The 22,107-nt window shown below is 39.6% G+C and overlaps 2 protein-coding genes across 13 annotated transcripts in view; one reads left to right on the top strand and one right to left on the bottom strand.

The window, feature by feature from the left end:
- Positions 1 to 18,234, bottom strand: part of ccdc178 (coiled-coil domain containing 178) — a 20,295-nt gene extending 2,061 nt beyond the window's left edge. The window contains exons 1-19 of one of the 2 annotated variants that reach the window (XM_031865347.1): positions 18,132 to 18,234; positions 17,865 to 17,935; positions 15,127 to 15,263; positions 14,965 to 15,023; positions 14,788 to 14,867; positions 14,139 to 14,342; positions 13,802 to 14,022; positions 12,830 to 12,972; positions 10,870 to 11,023; positions 10,670 to 10,765; positions 10,284 to 10,420; positions 9,978 to 10,161; positions 9,797 to 9,859; positions 9,302 to 9,430; positions 9,053 to 9,166; positions 8,652 to 8,797; positions 7,910 to 8,069; positions 4,969 to 5,118; positions 1,785 to 1,919 (exon numbers count right to left, since the gene is read on the bottom strand). In XM_031865347.1, the coding sequence (XP_031721207.1) occupies positions 1,785 to 1,919; positions 4,969 to 5,118; positions 7,910 to 8,069; positions 8,652 to 8,797; positions 9,053 to 9,166; positions 9,302 to 9,430; positions 9,797 to 9,859; positions 9,978 to 10,161; positions 10,284 to 10,420; positions 10,670 to 10,765; positions 10,870 to 11,023; positions 12,830 to 12,972; positions 13,802 to 14,022; positions 14,139 to 14,342; positions 14,788 to 14,867; positions 14,965 to 15,023; positions 15,127 to 15,263; positions 17,865 to 17,922 (2,370 nt within the window). In that variant the 5' untranslated portion in view covers positions 17,923 to 17,935; positions 18,132 to 18,234. Of the gene's footprint in view, positions 1 to 1,784; positions 1,920 to 4,968; positions 5,119 to 7,909; positions 8,070 to 8,651; positions 8,798 to 9,052; positions 9,167 to 9,301; positions 9,431 to 9,796; positions 9,860 to 9,977; positions 10,162 to 10,283; positions 10,421 to 10,669; positions 10,766 to 10,869; positions 11,024 to 12,829; positions 12,973 to 13,801; positions 14,023 to 14,138; positions 14,343 to 14,787; positions 14,868 to 14,964; positions 15,024 to 15,126; positions 15,264 to 17,864; positions 17,936 to 18,101 lie in introns of both variants that reach the window. The other variant, XM_031865348.1, reaches the window with a different exon arrangement.
- Positions 18,235 to 19,232: 998 nt separating this feature from the next.
- dtna (dystrobrevin, alpha) overlaps positions 19,233 to 22,107 on the top strand; it is an 18,538-nt gene continuing 15,663 nt past the window's right edge. For 7 of the 11 annotated variants that reach the window (XM_031865267.1, XM_031865269.1, XM_031865268.1 and 4 more), the window contains exon 1: positions 20,407 to 21,031. In XM_031865267.1, coding sequence (XP_031721127.1) covers positions 21,015 to 21,031 — 17 coding nt within the window. In that variant the 5' untranslated portion in view covers positions 20,407 to 21,014. The other 4 variants (XM_031865278.1, XM_031865277.1, XM_031865270.1 and 1 more) reach the window with 3 other exon arrangements.

Here is a 22,107-nt window from a genome sequence, read left to right on the forward strand (position 1 = left end):
CCCCCCCCCCCCACCACAACTCCCACCACCGCCCGTCTCCCTCCCCACCGCCTCCCACTCGCCCACCCTAGGGTTCCTAGGCCTTCCTCCCCTCAAGCTACTTTTGAACAAACTGCCATTTGGCTTCTGATTCAAGCACGCCTTAGCCGTGAAAGCGATAACCTGACCCCTCTTACGTTCTGCTTGTGGGGTTAAGTGGACATGATGGATTAGTATAGGCCTGGTTTAACTCCAGTCACAACCGGTATTAGATTCCTTTGATTTCTTCGTTTCTTTCTCACAGTGTTTTGATAATTTATCATGCAATTGTGAATCTCTGTGTTTAGTAATGACATACTAAAATTCAACATGTATTATGCACACTGTCAGTGCATTTCTTTGTGATAGGATCACATTAAAAGGTCTTAATATTTAAGTAGTTATGCAGATTGTGTGTTTATTCTTGCTCGTAAAGGTTGTTTTTTTTTCTCATAAAGGTTGTACTTTTTGGAGGATAGACGCTGAGCTGGACTGCTCATGAGGAGCCTGTTTAAAGTGAGTGTTGCCTGCTCTGATGGACCCTGCGCTGAGCTGTGACGGGTGACGGTGTGGTGCGCATGACTACACCAGCTCTTTTGTCCTTCACACTCTGCGGATCTCTGATAGCTCCTCCCCCTGTGCCCCACTCCTCCCTGCCTTGAGCTGTGATCTGCTGGGGCCTTTTGAGGCTGGGCCACTGAGACATGGCTGCTCCCTGTAATGTCTGGACCAGACCCATCAGAAAAACATGTCAGCAGGAGGAGGAGGAGGAACAGAGAAGGAAACCACTTAATAGTTATTTCCACTAGGTACTCCCCTGGAAAAACTCTAATCAAATCTGAGCATATTTGGACTCCAGTATATCTGATGAATTTTGGTGAACAACAAAAAAAATAAATAGGGATTTTCTTTTCAGCAAAAACAACAGATTGCAACTGACAAACATGGCCACTTAGGGGTTTGAGATGCCCTACTGAAGAAGTAAAAAGGGTGGAAGTAGTTCCATGCTATGGTTGTGTGCCACCTGGCTCTGCGGTAATGCTGGACAGGACATTTCATAAAGATTCATCACTGTCCCTCCGTCCGCTTTGCCCTCATCTCACATCACAGCACAGATTAGACACCGATTATCCTCTAATTGAAGATCCTTGCTTCTCAACCTTGTAAGAATATGTCGCTACTCTTCTGCAAGACGGACCGAAGGTTACTCTGCTCACAAAGAAGAAGCTGCATGATATCCTCCATGCGTTGTAACGAACTCACTCTGAATTAGCCGCAAAGTCAGAATAACACCCCTGCTAAACAGGAAACGGGCTCAAATGTTAATGCGATGTGACCAAACACAAAGTGCTGTGTGTATATAGAGTTATCTAGAGAGGCAGCCTCAGACATGGGGTCACTGCATAGGCACTGTAGCAGACACATCATCCATCACGTCAGCCTGTGATCTGATGACTGAATGTATAGAATGTAATGTAACAGTGGTGTCTGTAACTCCACCACAGCAGTGAGGCACAAAGCCTCGGTGGATGTTTGCCTGACTGCCCTCGCTTGGCAAAGAAGACACAAGGCAACTGACTAGCCGGATGAGGCTCAAACAATGCCATGCATAACATGGAGTTGCTGTAGTATGCAAAAGAATACGCTTCCCTCTGGTGGAATACCTAGACTGGGAGAAAAAGTTGAATAGAAGGATTTACCATTTAAATGAATGGTGACAGGTTGTGCTGCTTTCCCGCGTGTTTTACATGTATATGTACAAATACCTGGGCTGTTTGTATTTTCTGGTCGGTCTCTTGAGAGAGAGCCTGGCACCGGTCCAGTTCAGCCTGGCCGTAGAGGCTGCGTTGTTTGAAGTATTTCACCAAAGCTCTGTGCATCCTCTTCTGCAACAAAGAGAGCTAGGGGGGGAGAAGGCAGAGAAAAGGAATTGGTAAGGCAGGAGAGGAAATTAATGGCAGTGTTCAAGAAGAATGATGGAGGGGAATAGAGAAAGCAGTCAATAGCCCATTCTGCAGTACACGGGCCTGACAGGAATTTCACAGTCTCTTGGTTTCTCTGCCCACTCGTGTGCACTCATCAGAATCCAGTCACATCTGGCTGCCAGGATGGGGGGTTAATTTTCTCTAAATGCTTCAGCAGTTTTGTTCTAGCCGAGGCAAACTCTGTGACTGCAAAGCTGATGAGTAAAATATTTCTACTTCACCCAGTTTAACTTTATACCAATCCCCTCAAGACATATTTTACACATACACACAGAGTCATGAACCCCCCACTGAAACCAGAAATTATTCCTAGTCTCTTGGAAAGACATGCTGCTTGCTTTATTATTTGAACACAGTTTCAAGCAAAGAGGTTTAAATTCTGATAGATGCCATTGCTTTTCTTCCCCCTCCATCTCTCTACTCTTCCTACAAAGCTTATCATTGCTTGGCAATGTGTTCCCCAGTGCATTGAAAACTAAAGCGAATTAGCTCAGTCATCAGCTCCTGAAGGAAAGACAATAACAAGAATGCTCTTTATGGTGTTCCCTGTTAAAAGCCAAGAGCTGAGAGCCTCTACATAAGCAAAGCAGTGCTTACACGTACAAATCGAGAGGATTTCTATAAGAGTATAAGTGCTATCAGATGCTAATTAATCATTAATTTTTTCATTTACAAATGAGAGTTTTGCTTATTTTAATGTATTTACATTTGTTGAATTCTGGTGAACAAATATCGTAATGTTTTGCTAAATTCTCTTTTTTAAAAGAAAAACGTTTATTTATAATTTTTGATAAACCAGCTGACATGTGTCTTGATTGGACAATTAATGAATAGGACACACTTCCTCCACTATGAACATACAAAGCCTTCAAAAACCACAAAACATGCAACACTTGTGTGCTTGAATGAAACTCTTTAGTTGAGTAAAAACATCTGTATCTGAAATACAAGTATTATTGAAGCTGCAATCTGCATTTTTTTCAATTATACATTTTTTATATCTCATGATTGTTGTGTTGCATCTGACGTCGGTGACAATTGTAATAAATATAGAATAAATAACACACTACCATCAGTGGTGGACAAAGAGTTGAGATCCTTTACTTAAGTAAAAGTAGTAAATTATAATCAAAAATAATCCATTACAAGTTAAAGTGCTGCATTGAAATAATTCAGATAAAAGTATTATTGACAAAGGATACTTAAAGTATCAAAAGTAAAAGTACTTTTGCGGAAAATGGCCCTGTGATTATTATATATATTATATTATTGGATTAAATGTAAGCAGCATTTTACTGTGGTGGAGCTAATTTGAACTACGTTATAAAAGGGTAGTTTCACCTTTAACAGTGTAGAAGTACAACTACCTCAGATTTGTACTTAAGTAGAGTACTTCCTTTACTTAGTTTCATTCCATCACTAACAGTCAAGGTACATGGTTGACAACACTTCACTCAAGATAACATAACACGATTGACACTAGATGCTGCACCTATAGCTGTATTTCAAAGTGTCAACCTGTGAAGAGTTAATAATGGCAGCTTTAAGGGTAGAACTATAACCTGCATTTAAAATGTGAATATTAACTATGGGTTGTGCAAAAGCACGCTGCAAGGAAATGCATGTATACTAGTAGAAACCTCACCGTACTTCATGCCAGTTTCTATTTAAGGTGTATATATGCTGTATCTTAAATGAATAGTACGGGTGGTTTTAAACTTGTCATTTGAACTATATGTCAGGAATGCCTGGTGTCAGGATTATATTTCAAGGATACTTAAGAGAGACTCATTGTGTCCCTCACTTGAATATAATGGAAGAGATTATGGGCTCTACAAATACACAAATGTGAGGCTTCTCATGTACACACACACACACACGCACACACACTAATGCTCTGATCTCTCAAATGATCCTGACAATGTTAAATGCATTTACCTTGTTGCCTCCAGTGACAAACAAATGGTAATCACATTGTGTAATATATGTACTAACTGGGACATAAAATTCAAACATTAAAAGGATAATTGTAAATTTGAAAGAGGGCTGCTTGAATGTTGCTGTATAAATCAGATTGAATGTGATCTACATTTCGGAAACATTGTTGATTATAAGCTTGTTATAAAAAACTAAATTCAGGCAGAAAACACTAGCCGAGAGGCTGTCGTTACACAAGTGTGGAGTTGAAACAAACAAAAATGGTGAAGGCTGAATCCGGAGTAAAAGAAAATCAGGCTTTGATCACGAGCGTGGAAAATCCTGTCCACAGGATTTTATTTTTGCATGCATTTTTCACTTGATAACATTCATGCAGTTAGATGAGGAATTGCTCAAGTGGAGGTATTAGTCATTTTTGGAACAAATATACATTTTTCATTGCAGGAGCAGTGTGGCTTCTTCCTGGTGTTATGCTTGTCATGTGTAATTCTACTCCGGTTAAATAGTGTCAGAAACTATATAGATTAAACAGTAAAATGCTGCCGAGTTGTCTCCCTCAACTAGTCAAGACCTCTCGTGCTATTTTAGCACTGAAGGCACATTCATTGTCTGATCCTAACCTGTGCTGCTGATCCCTAACCGATGGTGTGTGTGTGACTGTGGTGAGCAAAGGCACATTTGTAGTAATAAACCGTTTCACCTCTGGCCGCTTTAGAAAAACTATAATCAAGAAAATGTGGAAAGGTGTAATATTTACATGTACCATCAACCTCTCTCTTTACTCCCCTTGGTGGCAAAACTACATAGCTATCATTACATTATGTCACATCCATCATCCTCCTCCACTCAAGTTATCTCATCATTATTAGATTGCTGCACTGGGTGCCAAACTAAAACCCTCTGAGATATACTGGCCATGCAAAGAAGAGCTATCTGGTGCAAAGGAGAATAGCAGCGAACACAAGACAGCAGGGCCAGAAGAGAGGGGTGACAGTGAACATAACAAAAAAAGATATATAAACCGTACCTGTGTGTGAAAATGAAAAGATTTATGTGCGCGGTTTTTCTCGCTCAGTGCAGACACTGCCTTTTGTTTGGCCTCCATGAGGATCTTCTTAAGACCTTCGTACTCAGTTGCCAGCCGTTTGTTCTCCTTCAGTGCAAATTTTAGTGCTACCTACACAAACACATGAAAACAATAAGTTCAGGTAAGATGGTAAAGGTAAATAATGTGTTTATAGTTATAGTTAAGTTTATTAGCACAAAGGGACGTGACAAGAAAAAAGCAACAACAGTACATAAGAACAAAGGAAAGAAACCCTTAGGGCCCATAATAAAAGCTCCCCACTAGGTTTTACAGTGTATTTAATACTGTTTGTTACCTTAACGTAGAGAGAAATAAAAGAGAGACAAAAGAACATGTTAGTAGTAGTAGGAATAATAGTAACAAGCATTAACACATAACACACATACTAAGCACAATATCTATGGCACAGATATCTATTTTTATATTAAACTTAAATACTGGTGGCTATTATGAATAACCACCAAGACACAAGCAGGCACTGTGACATACATACTCTTCATTATCACTGCTGATGCACTGATAGAATTTTTTGTCTCAAAATCCTGATTCTGATCAATTCAAAGGATCTGTCAATAGCTACTAATCCAATGCCAATGTACGATCACTGCGGTGCTAAAAAAGTTGAGCTGGTGTCCCTCTGAGACTAAATTAATGTAACTGACGTCGGAAACTCTGGATTTTATAATGACATTGGAAAAGAAACCATATTTAATACAACACCAGATCCGATTAATAAGGTCACAATCGGCCCTCAAAACCGATCTGGTGTGTCTGATTCATGCATCCCGAACTGTCACCAATATACTAAAAAAAAGTAACAAGGATTGAATACAGGAGCCTCTCACACTTAAATAGAAATTTGGCAATGAGAGCAATCTGAATTAACAAATGGATTTGTGTTAGTGATCATTTTACCAATATGTTTGTAGTAGAACACAGCTACACTGGCAGAAGAACAACTGCTGAGGCAACATTATGTTCAGTAGAGATGTAAAATACATAATGAATGAACACATAGATCAATGTTTTCATGGCATGTACAGACACCAAAGACACGATGGTCAATATACAGCACTGAGCATACTGTACAGCAACACACACTGACCTTTAAGAAGATACTTTAGCTGTAAGATGTGTGTGTGTAAAATACAATACACACCTTTTTAATATTTGTGCTGTTAATTAAGGCAATATAAGTAGCAGGGATACAACAATGGATGCTTTTCTGGGAAATCAAGCAAATAAATCACAGTGAGTTTGTGTCTCTCTGCATGTCCTCTTTTCCTTTGAACAATGTATGTGGCTGGTGAATACCTCAAGTCTACCTGCAGACATAATGAAGTGTGTCTCTGCAGTAAAACAGAACAGCACTAAAGTGATGAGTTTAACCCAGCAGAAAGAGGGGCTGTAAACATGACAAATGCCTGCTATTGATTTCAGGTTTAATTACTCCATGCAGCACTGACAAAGCCCATCTGATGCTGTTGTGAAGTGTAAATGGAACAAATTACACTTCATTGCCCATAAGAAACTGGTAGCGTCGGCAGTTTGCATTGTTTACTTTGTGCTCGCCAAACGACGAGCCCTGGTCAAATCAAGACACAGGTGCGTGTATGGAAGACGCAACACTTTCAGATACTGCATGGGGTGAATAGAGACGACCAGAGATTCCAACAAGTCGACCTATTTCCCCTTGATATACCCTGTATGCGTAGCTTAGGAATAACTACCTTGTATTTAATATAGCCACATACTATCTCCCATCGTGATATTAGGTTTACTGACCTGTATTCTATGGGAAAGAGGAGCTGTGACCTACAGCAGCTTATGAGAGTATAGTACGAGGTCAGCAGTTTCAGAAGAAATCTCTTCTGTAAGAAATATCTAAAAGAGTCTAACCATTCTGCTTCATGCACTGTGGTTTCTGAATGCACACTCTGCTTATTATGTTATGCTAATGCAGACATTATGTGTGCTTTATATTGGTCTCAATGATTAAAGTGACCAATTTCCTTTGCTCTTCAGGCTCTGATCTTTGTATTTGGTGAGGAGTATTGTTGTTCATCTTATTTCGTCAAGTGAAGAGACTAAACCCTTTTTTTTGCATGGCTAACTTTTATCTGGCTAATGGGAGTTGTGTCTATGAGGAAGACTTCTAATTCTTAAATTGTCTCACGCCAACAACTTCTTTAAAGTTGCTGCACTTGGATGCATGGCGGCTTAAGCTCCATTGCCTTTTCTTGTTTTGAACTAATGCATTCTTGATCACCGTTTAATGAAACTATATACCACATGGCGATTTCACATTAGATAAGCCATGTGAAACCCCCATCAGCAAAGAGGCTCTGGCTGGGGCTGATAATCCTGCAGATGAAAACCTTACAATAAATAGAGGTTTCGCTTACAAAGGAGTGTTCAAACACAAAGCCATTCTGTGCAGAGTGTACCTACGTTCTTACAAGAGCCTATTTCTGCCACTGCTATATCAAAAAAAAACAGATCATATGCTTATTTGATATTGTGAACAATATGCGTGCATTGCAATTGCGATGGAAAATGTTGGCCTACAGGTAACAAAATAGGAGCAGCATCTCACCACGACACGCATCATCAAATTTGTCCAGACAAAAGACTATAACAACAGTGAGTTGTCATTTGTGGGAAAAGCACTTAAACAAGATTGACCATGGCTTGTAATTTTAATTGCACACAGCTCTTTTCTCTGCATCTTAAGGGAAGTATTGTGACAAGCAATGTGCTGACACTAATCCACAAACAAATAAACAATGAGATGTTTTTTTTCTGCAGCTTGTCTCACAGTATTTGACACAAAACAGAGTCGTGTATTCGCGGAAAGTAATACTGAACAACATTTTGTTACCTTGTTGTCTTCCATTTCCTTCTTTCTTGCTGTAACACGAGCGGTGTGTGTCTGCATGGATCGCTGTGTTCGTTGTTGGCAGTTATTAATATCAGACTGCAAGGTGCTCATTACGAGTGCAGCTGACTTGTTTTTGAATTCCACCACATCAAAAACCCTTCTGGAAGGTGAAATCAAACACAAAAGAAGACTATTATTATTCTAAAATTTTGAATATCATGCACATATGATCAGTGGGGGAGCCTGTAGATTTATACTCAAAGCCAGGCATTTAATTAAGAAATACTTAAAGTAATATATCATCACATATACTAAACATTTTTAGAGAAGAGGTTGATTATGAATGCCTTGTCTTTCAAAAATGCTGATATTGAAGAAAGGTTGAGTATTCCCCAACAATAATATCCCATTTTTATTATAGGCGAGGCAGCTTTGTTCGTGTAGCACATTTCATATGCTGGGGACAGTCAAAGTGCTTTACAGAACAATAAACATACAGTAAAGATAAAAGATTAACAATGAAAAGTACAGACAAGATGTACAAAAGATAAGGACAAAACCTCACCATCCAGTTAGAATGAAGGCTATTTAAAAGCTAAGCTAAAAAAACATTTGAGTAGGAAGTGTTATAAAGAAAAGCTTTTAGCTTTGACGTTAACTCTTGAGACAGCCAGTAGGCCAGGCCCAGATGTCCCAATTAGGAACTATTATTTTGAGTGTTTGCGATGTGTGACTAACTTACTCAAGTTCTGCTATGACTTCTGACATGATTTCGACTCTTTTTTCCATTTTGTCTGAAGCATCCCGGTATTCTCCGCTCTTCTTCGTGAGGTCACTGATCCTGCCCAGGGTGTCGTCATATCTCTTGAACACGGCAGCGTTTAAATCCTGTAAACAAATAGTTGCATTTATGCTGAAACCGTGTTTTCTTCAAAGTGTTTGGAGAGACAGACAGAGAGAGAGAGAGAGAGAGAGAGAGAGAGAGAGAGAGAGAGAGATTATTTTGTTCAACAAAAGAATGACATGATAAATAGCTGGGACTAGCTTTGTGCTCAATGAGCTTTACAGAGTAAACCTGACTTGGCGACTGTTCTCTGACTCAGGAGGAATTCTTTATGCCACCGTTTACTTTTCTTTTCTTACCTGAGCAGCTTTCAGGTGGTCACATTGGAGTTCTTTCTCCTTCTCAAGGTTGACTACTGTGTTCCTGTGTTCACTCTGAATCTTTTTCAAATGTTCTGTCAATTTCTTGATTTTCTATACAAACAAAAGATTAGTCACAAATGCAGATGATTTATACTTTTTTGGTACATTCTTTGATAAATTGTTGCTTTTTTATTAATGTACAATTATCCTCAGACTGAGACTATAATTATTAAGCTGTATTATTACCACAACGTGTGTCTCCAGTTCTTTTGTTGCTGTGGATGCATCTTCAAATTCTTTCTGAAGTTCTTGTTTAGTCAGCTCTGAGCTCCTTTGCTGTCGATACATTTCTTCTTTTGTATTTGCACACTGACCCTGATGCGATAGAAAACACAATGCAGAATGTCATTATCCGAGAGGCTTCAAACATTTACAGGAGGTAAAAGCAGTAACAGGAAATGTAAAGGGTGTGGGAATGTATAAAATGATGCAATAGAATACAGCCAGGTATTTAAAACTATCTTTATGGAACGTAAAATGTTCCATTTTATTGAGGCTGTGCTTTGTGAAGCTTCACCTCTTCATATCTTTCATCATATACAATCAAAGTGTTCCACGGAAAAATGAAAAAGTCGGCAAAAATACAAGGATATATTTTGAAGATTTCAATTTAAATCTCCTTTGTTTGTGTCATAATGTTGTGATTGCATTTTTCTTCTCCGAAGCGCCTCCTGAATTTACCTTCAGCAGTTCCAGGGCGGTCATCTGACCTGTCAGAACTTTCCTCAGGCTTTCAATCTCATCCTGTAGAGCATAGAGAGAGACCCAAATAACACAGAAGAAGACATTTGCTATCTCACATTTCCCTACAAACAGTGACCCGTGCAGTATACATAGAACATGTACATATGTTGTCACTGACCCCGGCCCTCTGTTCTTCCTTGGAGGTGAGCTGCTCCTGCTCTTCCAGTTTAGTCTGGGTGACACTGTGCTGAGCTACAACCCGGGTCACTTCCTCCTTGGCCTTTTCCCACTCCTCGTCATTGTCAATGATTTTCTGGAGCATCTGCTTCCTCTCCTCATGCATCTGCTTCACTGCCTCCTCGCTAACAAAAATCACACAGAAAAGTAATGGTAAGCTCACATAAATTGCTGAACACTGTATTTATAGTAATACCAAATAGGTGATGTTACATGTTCCTGCTTTGTTTTGGCTTTGATATTGTACCTCTCTGAAGTTTTCATCTTGTAGTCTTCCACATTCTGTTCATGCTCCATGTTTTCTGTACGAAGAGCTGCAAAAGCATTACGTTTTGAAAGGAGCTGCTCTTCTATGCAGGAAACCTCTGCTTCCCCGTGACGTCTCTGCGGATAACATAACATACAGTGTGCCACTGAGTGGATGCACGTATCCAAAACACCTCACAGAGTCATGATTTCAAACATTATTAGCATGCATAGCTCCAGTGAGAGCCCAATCGTAGTCTGGCAGTTATGTGCCCGCGCTCTACCCAGTGAACTATCAAGACACACATAAGTAGACAAAGCAGCACCGATGTTATGAAGAAATGTTTTTTTTTTACATGATTTAAACACTTTTGTGACAACACTTACGGTTTTCTCAATGTTTTCTTGCAGCGCAATCACTTTCTCTTTTAATTTCTTATTCTTTCGCATTTCATCCTCAATTTGAAGTTTCATTGGCAGAATCTGTAATAAAAGGAGACAAACATGAACTGGACTACTTTTGTAAACGGTTGAAAGCTTCCTTTTTTAGAAACTTGACACATTCAAATCTAGACAATATCCTTTACACGGTCTTCTTCAGTTTTCTCGAGCTCCATCATTTCAGAGAAACGTTGTGTTGTGGCTGCACACTTTTCTTCTGCAAGTGCAATCGTCTTTTCGGCATTCTTTATTACTGCCTGTAGACCTTCCTTGAGCATCTTCAACTGGTTTGAATCTCCCCTGGAGAGGAAACACAGTTTTGTCTTAAAGTTGGTGGATTAAAGGCAGTTTTTGAAATCCAGAGTTCACTTAGGGTTGGGAATCACACAATGTTATATATAATACATTTATAATACAAGTTAAGCGATGGTATCACAACACAAGCGGCTCATGATACTCGCTATATTGCGAAAGAATCATCTACAAACCAGCATGATAACTGGGTGATCACCTCAACAATAAGCTGAACAGGACAGACAAAACAAATGCGCTTTACAAAAAAGGGACGGACTAGAATCTATTGTATATGCTGAGGAGACCCGGGTCATTTGGGGTGCAAGGAGCACTCCTGAAGACCTTTTATTTTTTGTTTCGACTCTATGGTGGCATCAGCCATCTTCTATGGAGTGGTCTGCTGGGGAAGCAGCATCTCGACCGCTGATTGGAAGAGACTTTACAAACTGGTTAAGGGGGCCAGCTCGGTCCTGGGATCCCCCCTTGATCCAGTGGAAGTAGTGGAGAAAGGAGAATGATGGCTAAACTATCATTTTCTGATAGAGAACATGTCCCACCCCATGCAGGACACTCTTACAGCACTAGGCAGCTCCTTCAGTGACAGACTGCTTCAGCTGCTGCATGAGAAGGAGAGATACCGCAGCTCCTTCCTCCCAGCTGCTGTCAGACTGCTCAATCAACACTGCTCCCAATAGAGTGCACATACCAAAAACTGGCAAATTATTCATTCATGTGCAATATCAATATCTAGGTATACCACTGTACAATATCAATATTCTGTGCAGTTTCAACATTTTATGTTTCCTTTTTCGTATGTGCAATAATGTGAACTCAACCATTCAGTCCGTCTGTGATTATATATATTTTAGATTTTCTTTTACTCTTTACTTATTTATTATATCTTTACTGTTTGATTACTTATTTATCACACTCGTTTTAGCTTCTACTGATGCATCTTGTTGTTGCACTCTCCTTTTTACTCATGTCAAACTGCAGACGTTCCCGCTGTGGGACGAGTAAAGAATTATCTTATTTTATCTTAACTAAATAGGAAAATACACCCTTAATTAAGGTATTGTTAAGGAATCAAACCTGTATTGATTTTTTTCCCTTCAGAGAGTTTAAATGATCCATGACCTGGTTTTGACTTAGTCAGCATCAAAGAAGAAATATAAAAAAGCCATTCATTTTGTATATCAAAATTTGTATATTGAAATCGTTTGTTAAATGAACGGTTCGGTCCGTTACAGCGAGGCTCGTCATCTGGTAATGCAGCATCAAGCAGGAGTATTGTTGCTATGGATACGTGCAGTTTAATATACGTTGCACACTGATTTATAGCAGCGGTTGACCGTGTCTTTGTTTGAGGGGTCCTTTATATGATTTCAGCAGACTCCTGACAGCCACACTGTTCTCAGTGGCACAATCCCACATACAGAAATGCTTTAAGTAGCAATTACAAATGAAATGTTTAAGGACTGCGTGGTTATCAAAAAGTATGCAAAAGGGATAAATACATTTGGCTTCAGTTGTTTTCTGTACTTTGTACTTTGTTAGAGTGCATAAAACCTTCAAGACATCACAGAATAAAAGCATTTGGAAATAACAAATCCACAAGAATAAAAGTCATAGCAGATAAAAAAGAAGCCACATAACAGATGGACAGAGGCCACCACCTTAAAATAGAAGTCAGATACTTGGTGTATATACTTTGTATACTCTCATTATGCATTAAAACAGTTTTATGACAGAGGTCTCCTGTCTCAGCTGTACTACTTTGATGGTCTGTTTTCGCTGCTGTTAGATACTCACAATTTGTCACCCAGCTGATTCTTTGTCACCAACAGTAAAGAATCCAGTGATGTCTTTTCCTTCTTGGTGTCCAGCTCCATCTTTCTTTTCTCCTTCTCAACCAGTAGGAGATCCATTTGTGTTTTTGAGTATACTTCATCAGCCTGAAGAAAAGAAGGGGGGGCGAGATCATGGTACTTATCTTCACAACAATTTCATAAAGGTTATGATATTAAAGACAATATATCAATATATATGAATCCCAAACTGCACCTATAAGCCAACAGTGAGTTGTTGTTGTTTTTTACATTTCTTTGCTTAGCTTTGGCACATATTTGAAAATCCAGAAGCCTATCTATTAACCCGAATCAATTAAAGGTAAACACTTGAATATCAAAGCCAAAGGGTTACAGCCAATGACTTGATAAACACACACATGTAATTTGTACTAATTGAGTCAGTCTGGTGTTTCATTCAGCAACCATAAAGATGCAGAGGTTTCATATCAAAGTTGACCCCTCTGTATCTTTTCCCCATCACCCTCCTCTCTATTGACACTTTTATGGCATATTTGTAAGAAGGCATGCAACTCAAAGTACAGTGGAGCTGAATGCGGTCATTGGATTTTGATGCATCCTGACTCGAAGGACAAAAGCTAAATGAAAAGTCAGAGAATTATTTAAGTTATTAGGATGCATGCTCTGGGGACCATGAATGCCTGTACCAAATTTCATGGCAATCCAGTCATTTGTTAAAATGGAATGATTTTACTCGACCAATGTGTTGGATAAAGACTGGACCAATAGAGCAACGAACATTGCAATCCCTCGTGCCATGCCACTTGTGGATTTAAAATAGATTTAAAAAAGAGCGAGTGGGTGAGTGAGTGAGAAAGAGCTAGTGTGTGAGGAAGAAGCAAATCTGAAAATTGACCTTATTTGGTGTTATTTCTCTGTGGTTACATACATAAGAATGAAATGAATTAGAGTTTACCTCAGCTTGTGCGTTGTTGATTTGATTTATAATTCCTCTCTGTCGCTCCAGGTTTTCTTTTACGATGGGAATTTGTTTTTTGGCAAAGTTGATGTCGTCGTGTAAACTCTGGTTCCACACCTCAGTGTGTGACAGTTTCTCCTGAGCATGGTCAAGTTTCTCTCTCTCCAGGTTTAGCTGCCACTTCAGTTCAGTGATTTCTCTAATGCATGCCTCGTGCTCTGGAGAAAAAGCAATAGTGAAAAATGAATTCAAACATGTATTCATTGTTTTGAAGAACAACAGCATCATCATGATATTTTCATTAGGAAATGATACCAACGTCTTAGTCACAGACCTTTTTGGACTAAAAAAGAGTGCTCTTGTTGCTTCCAAAGTGAAATACTGTTGACTTGGTTCTCCAAGAATCTTTTTCTTCTCTTCTCTTTGTGGAGAGCTTCCTCTGCATACTGCCGATCAGCCTCCAGCCGTTCAATCAGATACACAACCTCTCCCAGGACATCATTTATTTTCTTCAATAGTGGCGACAAAGGACAACTTTCTAGAGGATTACAAACTTTAAAGGATTGGTGCATTGTATTGGACCGTGTAGCACTTTCAACTCAATAACAAAAGCAATAGCAAGTAAACTAGTATTTGCAAAGCTTTGTTGACATAATCTGACCAACTGCAAAGCGCACATGAACATAAACCCTAAAAATCTATGGTATTCTATTAGCAGAAGTGGATACTGGATGGTTTCTTTTTAATTATCATGTAGACAAAAGATGTGAACCAGTAACTGGGACTGGTAGGAATTACTGTCACACTGACTAGCCACAACTGCAAGAAACTGAACCGAGAGCTTCTACAAGGAAGTGCCCACTACACACGTATGTGTTGCTCCTTTATCTACATTGGCTTTTGGGATAGTGCGATAGTGCTTTTCTATTGCTTGACAAAAACTAAGAAAAAACATTTTCGAAATGATAGAAAAAGGGGATCACCTCTGGCACTAATTGCGATGCCTTCGACGAACAATTCCGTAGATGTCACCAACTCAGTATCCGAGTCTCTGGACTGAAATCTGTTAAAAAAAGGAGTTTAACTCATGTTGTGTTTTTACATCCTACTGAATATAACAAAAGTAAATAGTAACAAATAAAAACGTGAGAGGACTTCACCTTAAAGTTTTGCTGTATTGATGCTTGTCCTGATTGATCTTTGGCGGATATTTTCCAGACTGGTACAAGACAAAAAGAAAAGAAATGCTTTTAAATAAGACTTTTACTCCTATCGGATATTTGTTTACAATCTCTCACGCGTCACATCTGACATCAGTTTACCTGTTGACACCAATTTTCCACCGTCATCTTCAGCTCTTGGATATGGTAAACGGCATTGTTGACACATGGCAAGGGACTGTTAAGCAAAGCACATGTGCGACGTCTACCAGAGCAGACGGCTTGAAGATCTGCTTGATCTTGAGAAACAAACAAAATATTAAGATCTGTTAATGCAACTTTGGTTTATCACATACAAACAGTTGTTTTCAGAGAAGCAATTGAAAGCCAACCCTACCTACAGATGTCTTTTACATAATTACACAAAGCCACAAATATTAAAACAACAGACCTTAGTTGGAACATTCACCCTACTTCAATAACTTTACTTTGAGAAACTTAAATTTGGGAAAATTCTGGTTGCATAAAGCATCAGTGACAGAGCAGAGACGACTAATACCAACATCTCAAGACAAACCCAAGGGCACAATTCTTAGTGGTGAAAGGACGCCATCTGGCTGACATGATGGGTAAAAAACAGTGCAGATCAACATCTGAGAAATTCTGACTTAGTCTTTTGTCTGTATTATCGTACAAAGACATGTGATGCTCATTCGCAACTAAAAGTAACTGCTGGGCAAAATCAAAATAGTGAAGATAATTTAACACCAAGTTGATGTCGGTGGCAAAACGTTACCTCCTGTACTCTATATTATTTCGATATACATGTATTTTCTTACAGTAGTAAGTAGTAATAAAGACAGGAAACAAGCACAAATATATAGACTATTTAGAAAAGCATGTTTTTAAAATAAGAGGGGAAACAATAATATAACTCACATTAGTTCTGTACAATTGACAAAACTGTACAGAGATGTATATTATATTGTGAATTCTCAATTCTTATCCATGATCGTATCAATCTCATACTGTAAGCTGCAGTGTAAGATAGCAGGTTAGGTGGAAGTAATGCTTTTATTCACTGCAAGGCCACAAGATAGAGGGGAAGAGAGATGTTCATAATAAGAAAGACATTTCAAATTGAATTAATTTAGCCAATTTTCCAGTAATTTATTTTGAGGGCCAACTTTTGTGTGTGTGTGTGTGTGTGTGTGTGTGTGTGTGTGTGTGCTGAACTTAATAGGGTGAGGAGTACCAGCCTTGGAGAAAGGGGTCCGCCCACAGATTCATGCTGAACCTGAGTGTGCGCCACCCAAAGGAGGACCAAACGTAGGCAACACACCCACAAGAGCATCATCGATTGTCACAAGCGGTGGTGAAACATGCACCACCAGGCCATCATACACCCGCCTGGCCAAAAGGGATGTCTGGTGTTGCCTGGCAGTTGTCTAAAAGGACAGCATCACATTTGGGGTAGTTGATCGGCCCCTTTAAAACAGTCAGACGGGTAAATGACCACCTAGCAGATACAACCAAAACTGTCAAGAACCTAAAGACAAACTACTCGTACTCAAATCAGTATGAAATAGGTCACAATCTGTGTGTGAGACTACTGAACCTTTCCTGCTTGAGATAACAGATATCTTGCAACGGTGATCCGTTAATTGAACAATGGCTAGAAGTGAGCTGACTCAGACTCAGTCGAGGAAAAACTGTGGGGAGACCTGAAATAAAGGCCATCTGTTGCTGAGCAGTTTAGATGAATAATACACAGAGAAAGAAGCGAGTGGGGTAGGAAGGTGGTGAGGCGATATGTCACCAGCGGGGCGAATAAGCTGTAAATCATATTGGCAGGGAGTATCATATTGTATTATATATAGAGAATATTATAGCCACAGAGCAGGCCCAAGTGAGTCTGATGGCCAATAGTCTCACCTGCAATTTCACTAATGATATTAGATATTTAATGGTAATTATCATAAAACTGTATTCGCCTCCTTGATATGATTTCTGAGTCAGTCCAGTCTACAGGATGAACTTTGTGTGGGCAGCTTTCTTACTGTAATCCAAATGAACTTCATATTCATAGACAGCTCAATAAATACTACGTTAAAGTTGTGTGTGTTAACCGAAAACCTAATGTCAAAATGAATAATGTACACGGTGACTCCTGACCACACTGGTTAGCTTCTGTCCTCCATATTTGTTTGTATTTATTTCCCTATAGAGAGTATCTCCATCTGTTGTAACAGAGCATCTCCATCAGATTTCATGTTTGCTATCTTGTGGGCCTTGCAGTGAAAAAACAACATTACCTCCACCTAACCTGCTATCTCACACTGCAGCTTTCAGTATGAGATTGATACGATCGTGGATAAGAATTGAGAATTCACAATATAATATACATCTCTGTACAGTTTTGTCAATTAATGTGAGTTATATTCCTATTATTATTATCCATATGTATTTGTGTTTGTTTCCTGTCTTTATATCTACTTACTACTGTAAGTAATTATATGTATATCGAAATACAGGAGGTAACTTTTTGCCACTGACATCAACTTGGTCTTAAATTATCTTCACTATTTTGATTTTGCCCAGCAGTTACTTTTAGTTGTGAATGAGCATCACATGTCTTTGCACGATAATATAATGAAATCTAAATTCCACCACAGCAATCCTGGCCAAAGGTAAACAAAGAAAAAAGGTAGTGAGAGTAGCAACAGGCACCTTATGGTACATACTCAGCTCAGACATCACCTGACACACCTGTGTGTATGTTTGCTGTTTGGACTTTTAAAAACTCTTAGTAACAAATACGATTAGTGTGTAACGTCACAGCTGATCTATTTCACAAACAAAGAACATTTAATTACTAAAGTATAACTAATTATTCTCACCTTGTTGACTTGGTCGTCCTTCCCTTGATGGGAATCTGAGTGGCTCAACGTCTGGCATCGCTCAAAGTCTTCTGATGGGGTTTATGAAAACACAAACAGTTTAATGCCGTCCTTCACTCATCTCGCTCTCTAAACTGAGGTTAAGTTGACGGTTAATTAACTGAGCTAATTACATATTAATGAGCACTTGGTGGTCGTTGTCATGGCACAGAAAGTGAGAGTCAACTATCAACTTACGTGTGTATTAATACACCTTTGAATATATACCTTCTGTTCGCTATCTAGAAGAGTGTTGTTCTTCTGCATGACAACGCTGCAGCTGACCTGTAAAAAAAGAAGAAGAAAAAACCTGCCTTTCAATAAAGTTTCCTTGGTTGCTGCCAACCAAGTTGCAGTCAATCTTCTACTAGGGTTGCTTAGTAACAAGGGGCTGGATCTTGGAGAGGGCGAGTTGTGTTCAAGAGCAGCAGTGAAGGTTTGTGCTTTTAGGAGTCTTTGCTATGCTTCATGTGACGTTATAGGCACATTTTTATTGAAGAATAGAGAATAAGAATTTATTTTATTTTCATTTAGATCATTGTTGGCAATGACAGTAATGTCCTCTATCATGTATATAACTGTATGCATTTTTTATCCTCATTGTAATAGGCTTAAAATTCAAACTTAAAATCCAAAAAATATCTTTTATTTTGATTGTCTTGGACATTTTTTTGTGTGTTACAAGTCAGATCCAGGCTTAAGCAGCCGTTCATATTAGGATGCAACAGCACTACTACTAAAAAATGTATTAATCTGTACGTTACTTGAGTAGAAGAGAAAATTTGGGCAAGTAAGACACCAAAATAGCTCATATAACCCACGATGGATACATTTTCCCTTTTGTATTTGTGGTTGCAAAACCTCTCCAGATTAAGATTTTTTTTTTCATTTACTATTAGTAATGTGTTGGGGGTCATACCTCAAAAAATATTTAGGGATGTATTCAATGACTTTCAATTTAAATTGTTCAACCACAGGAGGAAATGAAAAGAAATGAGCGAGTCTGTATCTATCTTCTATAAAAAAAAAAAGTATGTGTTCTAATGTAATGTCATATTTTTTAATGAACATTGTTTTCATTCACAAATAGTTATTGAAAACCACTTATCTCGATGACGTCATCTTCCCGAAACAAAAGAAAACGCTTAAAACCTGCGAATGCACGCATGTCTTTCCACGTCCAACTGCGTGCAAACACATAAGTAAACCAGCTTAACTTTCTCTGTTTACCACATTTGTCTTTTGTATCAAACTTTAACATTTGCAGCCGAAGCACACTGACGCAAGTGGAGAGATTCCGCATTACGTCATCGCCAGGTCCACACACTGGAGGCAATGCTGCCTCTATTCTCCTCAGCCAGTAGGCTACGCTACCCGAAAATTTCCACACTTTTTTGCAGGAGAGAGCGGCACAGGATCGGCCGCTTCGTGCAGCGATGCAGCACCCGACACCAAAGAAACGCTGATCGCACCGCCGGGACACGACCAACCGGCCGGCCGTCTGTCTGTCGGATTCCTGGATGGAAAAAAACCGGTGATGTTGCACGACATGCCTCGAAATAAATTGTGGTAAGTCTAAAAAGTGCGCTGCTGCAGCTGCTGGAGGAGCGACCTTAACCTACTTTGTCACTCTGGGGTGAAATGAGTTTCCCCCGATCAAGTTTCAGCGATAAAAAAGCATCGAGAATAAAAACAAAAAAACATTAGAAAGTGTCGTGTAGTCGTTTGTGCGGGAGGATGTTTCTGCAACAATGAGAGCTTTGTGTCGCGTATACACACAGGTGTCTCAGGCGTGACAGGTGATGTCTGAGCTGAGTATGTACCATAAGGTGCCTGTTGCCATTATCACTACCATTTGTTTACCTTTGCTGTGGTGGAATTTAGTTTCCACTAATGTCCAGAGGGCAACGTGTCAATGCCCAGGAGTGCAGCTCTTTTTCAAGCTATGTGATCAAAATGCAAATGTAATTCTGTGTTTGTCACATCACACATTCAAATATAATGACTTCCAGTGATTCGACTATTTTTTGATACTTTAAAGGATTTACTTTTATGTTGTGCGCAAAGAGCTAAAAAAAAAAAAGACAACGTTGTAAACAACTTGTAAAAATGTGTAGCTGCACTCTCATTCAACATCGGGGTGCTGAAGTTTTGGCCTTTTTGCAGCTGAAACCATAGTGATCATCAGCAGGCAACAGAGAGCAGAGGGCCCTCCAGCAGACATCACTGGCTGGTACCAGACAGGAAGAGAAAACTGTAAACTCACTACCTACACACGGCATTTACTACAACACTAAAGCACAACATCTCTGAGCTTAACCTTAAGTCGATGGCACAGCTTTTATTTTTGTTATTCCTGTCAGGGGATGGGATTCGGATGCCAGTGTAGTTTATAGTCTTCGTGATGTAAAAATAACTCCGGCCAATCAGCGGTAACAGCTGCGATGTACTGTACGGAGCCGGCCAAGCACAGATTGCTCTATAACTCAAGTAAGTGCTTGTGTTTGGAAATGTTGCATGACAATCTGTTCCAACATCAAGGAGGATGTACATGAACAGCACTGTCCACTGTGTTTCATTGCGCTGCCACAGAAATAGACTCGTGATGTAAATAACTGACTAACAAGGCGTTCTTGCGGTTGAATATTGTCCAAACAGAAGTCCGTACAGCATTAAAAGAATGAGGCATTACTGTGAGACCCTTGGCTTGGTTTTGGCAGTGCTTGGCCCCATCAGTCCACTCCGCAATGTTCATAGCATGCGATGATTTGCTCTTTTAAGGGCAGTTATTATTCTAATGGTGCCAGTGTGCCAGTGCCACAGAGAAAGACTAATGTTTGCTGGGCACATGCCAGGAATGAGGGGTCGGGGTCTGCAACTAGAGAGCCAGTAAAGCTGTGCAAGTATGTGGAGCCTTCTCATTTGTAGTTAAAGATAGAGGCAGCACAGGCTGTATCCTGGCCGACAAGTTTCTAATTTCAGATATCCCCGCTCGTCCATTTGGGCTGCTTTTGTCGCAGCGTGTCCTTGTTAGAGAGGAGTTTGCGTTGCCAACAATTGTTTCCAGAAGGAGGACTTGGCTTTTGTAGTAACTGGGAAAGGAATAGGACAATGGTGCTTTATGAGAGGTATGTTGATCATCTTTGCCTCCCCCTCACCATCGCACACTTTGTGTTGGCTGTGCTGCTTTAATATCTGCTCCTGCAATAGATTGTATCAATCTCAGTTATTTCCGAGACTGAAAACAGACCACGGAAGGTCACGTAACTGGCACTGTGGATGTGTTTTGCTTGTGATGTGGGAAAGGATACCAATGTTAATATACAAAAAATAGTGTATGTTTGTGAACTTCTTACATTCACTCACTGTGTAAGAGATGAATGGGCTCGCATATCCATTACTTTCAAGATGATAAGATGTTATTTACTGTTGTCATTGCCTTGTTTTAACTGATGAAACATTCAGTTATTATTTGTGTTAATACACTGTTGTCATTTATGACCCTAAAACGCAGGCGTTTTTAATTCTTATGTGGAGGATCTGCTCTGGCTTGTATTATATATATTATACATATATTTTCTATAGCTTGCACTGCTATCTTTTGAAGTGATTTCCTGAAATACCTGCACTTCCAGGTTAATCTATTAGTTTAATCGTTACCCTCTTAATCTGGATTTTAAGGATTCCTCGAGCTCCATAATTGATAATGGGAAAACAAAAGTATGCTGTTGCTTGCTTTTTTTTTTAAACACAAGGTGAACTCTAATTTCCACGCCATGGAAATTGCAGCATGATATTTCAATTAATGTCGGAAGTAATTTGAAATACCGCGCCTGAGTGACTGTCTTTGCAGAAAGTGTTTTCGAGCCACTCGGCCAAGAAGTGCCACTGTGTTCTCAACTGAGCATTATCTCATAAAAGATATTTACGACTGAAAAAGTTTTCTCTGCAAACTTTGCTTGTCTGCAGTGGGAGGTGTAGTGTGTTTGGTGGCGGGGGGGTGCTTGTACTCTGCTAGTACTATGTTTTTATGAACAGAGTGGCTGGGATCTTTGCTGCTATGGCAACAAACCACATGACTACGTGTATTAGATTGCCTCAGACAGTGTGCAGCGAGGCATGGTGTGAGCCTCCTCTCTGCTGCTCTGCCCCTCTGAAAGTCTTGTCCTTGTCTTGCTTAGGTTTTTCTTTGCCCCCCCCCCCC

The sequence above is a fragment of the Anarrhichthys ocellatus genome, unplaced genomic scaffold (genome assembly GCF_004355925.1).
Source record: "Anarrhichthys ocellatus isolate YVR2014 unplaced genomic scaffold, GSC_Weel_1.0 scaffold32, whole genome shotgun sequence".
Classification (NCBI taxonomy): domain Eukaryota; kingdom Metazoa; phylum Chordata; class Actinopteri; order Perciformes; family Anarhichadidae; genus Anarrhichthys; species Anarrhichthys ocellatus.